Genomic DNA, 6,293 nt, shown 5'->3' with positions numbered 1-6,293 from the left:
ATAGATAGCATGTTAAAATGATTAAAAACTCTAATTTCTAAGGTTGGTTAATTTCATAATGTGGAATAATTAGAAATTTTACTAGTTTTCAATTTGCTAGCATAAAATTAACTTTGTCCAACAACTTTATTAGCATGTGATTACATCAAAATAAATCATTTAAATCTAGTATTTTTTAATAAATAATTATGTCCATTTTTTAAATGATGTTTGATATTGCATGATTGGTTTGGATTAAGACACTTCAAAATAATATGATAATGAAAAAAATATTGTAACAAACTTTTTCTTATAATATATACTTGGTTTTGTGTCTATATTATTTCATGTTCAAAAATATTTACACATTGGAACCCAAAAATACCTAGATTTCAGATATATCAATCACTAAATAAATACAAGATTTATATTTAAACTTTTCATATGCTTAGAAAAACATGATTTGATGTTTTTATTTATTTACTTACATATTTTTAACATGTTGTGCAGCAAAGATGTCATCTATTCACCAAATTTCAACTTAACTGAAGCACAGGTTTGAGGGGAAGCATAAGTCGCTACAACTCACAAACAGATTACATAAAATAGTTACATCATGTTGCAATTATTCCATGCCTCCTCTAACTAAAATGACGAAAGGATTTCGTGGTGGACCCTGTCACTACCTATCTATAATCCATTCAACTGACGAAGGCATGAAACAAAACAGAAAGAATCCAAAAAAAAAAAAAGACGCACACACACATACACAAAATAAATCACAAAATAAAACACAAAACAGAGCAGCGTTGCCTTTAACAAATAATGAGCTGGGTCCATGCTATGTATGTCGACAGGTCATGGAGTGAAAATGCCGTTGAGAATAAGCAGTTTTGCTCAAGATAGCAATCGTTAATAGCTCAGTCGTTCGTGTCTCAGCATTGCCAACATGAACTGAAGTTCGTGTGGTGATCCCTTAGCTTTCCATGGTTTGGTATGATTTGTAGGATAGACGTCGTGAATTGAAGCTGGGTCGAAGCTGGGGAAGGATTCTGTGGGTAGTACTCCTAATCTAGACAGATCATGCAGCTTTGGAGAGCACATTGACCACCTGTGCCATGCGTGGATTTATAGCCCACATCCTACAAAATGGGATGGATTAAGAGGTGGTCGTTGCGTTTTTCTCGTCGCAGTTTTGATTGCAGAAGTTTCTAATTGGCACAGTGAAGCTGTGATACTCAATGTTTATTACATCTCACGTTGTGATTATCAGATAGATACGTCATCCTTAGCCTTTGAAATACGAGTTTTACGATTTGCACTATGTGAAGAAGGCTCCTGAACTGAGGAAATGTAGACCATGTTCTTCATGTTCCACATCTTTGCCTGGGTTGGAACTGCCTCGCTTGATATCAGTGTAATTGTCCACAAAAGATTTCTGAAAGTGCAGACTGCTGAAGTTCTCAGACCTCAGCTATCCCGCTTGGGCAGTATTTGAGAACGGAAGGTCATAGAATGCACGTTTCGATTTGCCTTCAGATTCCATAGATGAACATATAACCTCGGCATTTCGTCTCTTTTGTCCACAGACTTGTGCATCAAAATTCGCTAAGGGACACGTTCAAATTCTCTGAAAGCTCATAATCTGTTTAGAACCGCTGTTTAGATCATCGCCAAACCAGGTCAATTGCAACGCTCTTTTGATGCCAAATGGCTTGAATTCACTTATCCTCCCCAAGCATAAACCTGCAAGTGATCTTGATGCCTCGCTACAGCACTTGCAGTCAAAATTAACGCGTAATCAATCAACAGGATAGTTCCTGATTTAGAGTGGACTTGTCGCGGGACTGGTTCACCCAAATTTTCCCGAATTTTAGAATTCTATCGTAAGATTTTGCTTTCAGGTGTCGATCAAAACCCAACTGATGCATTCGTTTAGAAACGGAGGACGGAGAAAGTATCGTACTGTGAAATTTCTGTGAACATTGTGACCCATGTCATGGCAGAGCAGAATCGAGTAGCGAAAAGGACCTCAGATTTCGAAGGCCCCTGCGAAGCTCGACTGCAGATTTCTTCAACGCGTTTCTGTTCGTATTTGAAGGGTTTGAACACATTCAATAATCCTCGCGAAGTTTGCAGTTGTACAGAATCAATATACAAGTTGGTCTTTATATACCAATCGAAGGGCGATCTACTATCATATCTGAACGTCTTCATCACACCCCTCTTCTTCACAAGTGATCAGTGTCTGTCGATCTGGACAGTTGGTTTGACTAGACAGGATCATCCCCTGACGTCTGCTCCATCATTCATCGTAGATTTTGGCTACAGACAACCATGTTCTGGGGCAGCAATCACAGTGTAGCCTGGATGCGACACCATCGAAAGCCGAATCAAGAGGTCATCATTTTCTGAGGACGACACTGGCGGCCGTGCGCTGTAAATCTCCGTGTAGAAAAGTTACAGTTTGCTCCTATATTTCTATTCAAGAAAAGCCCTACTTTAGACTCATGCATTATTTAACTTACAATAAAGTAATCATGGGCACATACATTCATTTACTCATTTCTTGTCGATTTGAAAAAGATCCCCACTCTGAATTTTTTATTACTGAGCAACCAAGGGCATTCTCTCGTTAGTGCGAGAAAAATGAGTTGCTAAGCTTCAGGAGTCATATTGGTGAAACTCTGGTTCACAGGATAACCAATATACAAGCAAACAAAGACCAAAAGATTTTTCAACCAGTAGAGTTTACCTCTGAATTACATCTCAAATGTAAGTTCACAGCATGAAAAACATAAGACGGGAACAGGAGAGAGGAATTGATCTAACACTCAAGTATACAAGTTCACCAGCTCTTATTCACAGATGCGGCATAGAGAACTAAGAGTTGAGATTTTTAAAAGCCATTGAAAAGCTGAAGTACACAAGAATAGCGTTCAGTGAAAAGTAAAAAAAAGGAATAAAAAAGAGAGAAAATGAAAGAAATCTGTAAAGCTAAGGACACACCGGAACCGAACCCCAGGTCGTGGCAGAGCAGAACAGAGTGTACTAACATCCTACACAGAACTTCTCATATACACAAGGCGTCAACTGAAAAATCAGGAGTCCAACACCTCGACTGCCCGCAACTTTGTCAAGAATGTCAAGGAAAAGTAACTGCTTAAATGAATCGTTGATGTTCTTTCTCCTCTACGATGCATCGTATCAATATCATACTTCATTGCAGTACAGTGCCCTCCTGAGCTATGAAACTGCGGATATGAACCTTCTCAATCCTTCTTTGATGTCTTGTTAATTAGAGACTTGTGAATGTGAGGTATAACTCCTCCACCGGCAATGGTACCCTTGATCAGAGTATCTAGCTCCTCATCTCCCCGAATGGCAAGTTGTAGATGGCGGGGTGTTATACGCTTCACCTTCAGATCCTTACTCGCATTTCCCGCCAACTCCAACACCTCAGCAGTAAGGTACTCAAGGATGGCCGCTGAATATACCGCAGCAGTCGCCCCCACTCTTCCATTTGCGGCCACTCTTGACTTTAACAGCCGGTGAATACGCCCCACGGGGAACTGTCCAGCACAAAACAACGTACGCACACCGTCAAGTTCTTCGCTTGGAGCACTCCCTGCGGTGAAACGCATGTCCTAGTTAAGAAGACTCCGCAACCTAGAGGCCCTTTTGTCATAAAATTGTACTGTTATTGTATGTCTGGCGCAGTCAAAAGCGACAACTCCATCAAGTGTAGCATTGGGTCCGACCCTCTGTAGCATGTCATCAATGCAATTCCAATGCCGGTGCTAGCTGCAGAAACTCGTGAATGCAGAGTTATTTTATCACTGGATTCACCTACTGTTGTATAGCTTCCTTCTATCTTGGAGCTTCCACATGCGGTTCCTCAAAGGACGTATCCTTTAATCACTAGTTAGACTAGTTCCCTTTTTGGGAAGGAAATACGATGGTTTAGCAGATTCAGACTCTATCCTCAAAATGTGCCGTTGATGATACACCAAGACCTCCTTCACACCATTCTTTTAGCTAAAGGTTGAGAATCGTAGGGAAGGTGTTACAATGCAAGCAGCAACACCGACCGAACTGCGAACTGGCGGAGAAGACGAGATGAAAATGATGATAACTGCCTCCAATTACAAAGTGGAAAATTTTCGCAACCCCAACAAAGAAGAAGACGACAGAGGATCCATAATTGAAACAATGCCTAGAAGGTTAACGAATCATAAATGTGATACATGATACCAACTGCAAGCAAAATAAGGATGAGAATGCGAACCTGAAGACCAGCCCGGGATGATCGAGAAGTAGGCTTCTTCTTATCCTTGTTTTTATCGTCTACGACAGGAGCAGGTGCTTTACCCATGAGCAGCCCTTTGGCGCCTTTTCCAGACTGATTCCCACCCACCACCATGGTATCGCTCTACTTGTCGCGGGATGTATTAAAAAAAAAAAAAAAAAAAAACAGGGTACTCTGAACTCTTTAACTAAACAACCAAAACGACTGTTACCAACCGAGCACTTCACAACTAAGCACTCGCTTTTCGCAAGTCACCCCTACGTAAAGAAAGGTCAAGAAGCGCACTGGGGAAGAGAGGACTTCTCCAAATGCGAGTTAACCGAAAAGAATCGACCACCGCGAACGGACGCACCCTCCACAATAAAATAAAAATAAAAATAAAAGTACCAAGACCGTCAGATAACCGACACAAGCAACGAAAGAAAGCGACCGCTCAGCACGCCCAATTCCCCCAACACTTAGCACACTCTAACCTCCAAAACCAAAACACCCCTGGCTCACACCCCCTCACACGAAGAGAGGCCCAAATCGGATACCGGCAATACTACCCCCGCGTACACGCACGCAGCAGCACTGCACACAGGGCGACGAGGGAGCAAACTACAAAACCCCGCGGTACCACACCTATGTACCACTCCCCAAGAGAATTTTTCCCGCCACAATGACCAAATAGCCCCCCCTCCCCCCCCCCCCCCCAACAAAAACAAAAAATCAGAACAACCCGCCACGGAGTCGCTAATTTGAATGGGGAAACGCGCTGGCGACGCAGCTTCGGAAGAGCTGGAAAAAAGGAGAAATGCGGAACGGGCCAAGGGTAAGAGAGGGAAGCGGAGGAGGAGGAGAAGGATGTAAGATGGAAGATGCGACCGAAGTCGGGAAGGAAAGGGAGAGCGTGGCCGCGAGCCAGACAGCGACGAAGGAGATAATTGTCAGCGCGACGTCATGAGTGCTGCTGATGGATGTGCAGCGAGGCTGATGGGCGAGGGACGGAGGGGATGGAAAATTGAGCGTAGGATGGCGAGGAGCATGGGGACGGCGAGGAGCATGGAGATGGCGAGGATCATGGGTATGGCGAGGAGCATGAGGATGGCGAGTAGCATGGGGATGGCCAGGAGCGTAGGGTTTGGTTTGGATTGCGAGCGAGCGAGCGACCGATGGCGCGGACGAGGGAAGGGCGCCAGCCAGGGAAAGAAAAGAACCGCGGCGACCTCTCCGCTCCTTCCAAGCAGGTCTTCCAAAACCAGCGCTGCTCCCCCCAGTCTCCAGTCCCCCCCCCCCCCCCCGCCCCCCCGTCATCGTCGTCGACGTCGCTCTTGGCCGGGTGTTCCACCCAGTTCTTGTCTCCGGGTACCGGCTTGCCGTTATGCTCCCGCTCGATTATCTCACAATTCCGGCGGGTATCGAATGAGATTTTTCGTGGGACACCGCACCGGGTATATAACCCCGGTATTCAAGTTTTCAGGGTATGGTAATGTTCCTTTCGTTGCTGCGTTCAATGGTGAAAGTTTTTCAAGACAGTGGTGAGTTGTTTCATTAAAAAGAGTGTTGAACTATGTATGTATGTATGTTGATATATGTAAATTTAATTTAAGTTCAGCTACTTTTATAGTAAAATGTATGCATATATACATACATATATGCAACATTCAAAAATAATTTTAAAAATATATGAGAATTACATCTAATAAACATGAATGTTGAATACTGATTCTAGATTGATTATATCTATATATATATATATATATATATATATCTCTCTGTGACAAATTATGACACCGTATTAGGTTGAAGTTGATTAAGCTTCATGTCTCTAAACTTAAACAAGTTTTCCTACATTATTCATAGCGGACCTTAACTAAGACTTCCAAAATTTTATACTGTATTTTATGATTTAAAATTTGATTGCTCGTTAACTTCAATATTTTCATTTTACATGTATTGTCTTTGGAAAAGAAAACAGGATGAAAATGCATCACTGGAACAGGAGTCATCACATGTTCGTGTA

The 6,293-nt window shown here is 42.5% G+C and overlaps 1 protein-coding gene across 1 annotated transcript; it reads right to left on the bottom strand.

Annotated features, from left to right (window-relative positions):
- Nucleotides 1–2,855: 2,855 nt before the first annotated feature.
- On the bottom strand, nucleotides 2,856–5,139 carry LOC112279281 (putative histone H2A variant 3). Its single transcript, XM_024513554.3, has 2 exons — nucleotides 4,268–5,139; nucleotides 2,856–3,551 (listed from the first exon to the last, which is right to left on the bottom strand). The coding sequence occupies exons 1-2, from the start codon at nucleotides 4,400–4,402 to the stop codon at nucleotides 3,252–3,254; spliced, it is 435 nt and encodes a 144-aa protein (XP_024369322.1). The 5' UTR covers nucleotides 4,403–5,139; the 3' UTR covers nucleotides 2,856–3,251.
- Between the last annotated feature and the right edge of the window lie 1,154 nt (nucleotides 5,140–6,293).

Source organism: Physcomitrium patens, chromosome 3, assembly GCF_059467195.1.
Source record: "Physcomitrium patens ecotype Gransden chromosome 3, ASM5946719v1, whole genome shotgun sequence".
Lineage (NCBI taxonomy): Eukaryota > Viridiplantae > Streptophyta > Bryopsida > Funariales > Funariaceae > Physcomitrium > Physcomitrium patens.
Note: the sequence above shows the minus strand (reverse complement) of the source record. Positions and strands in the feature narration are given on the sequence as shown.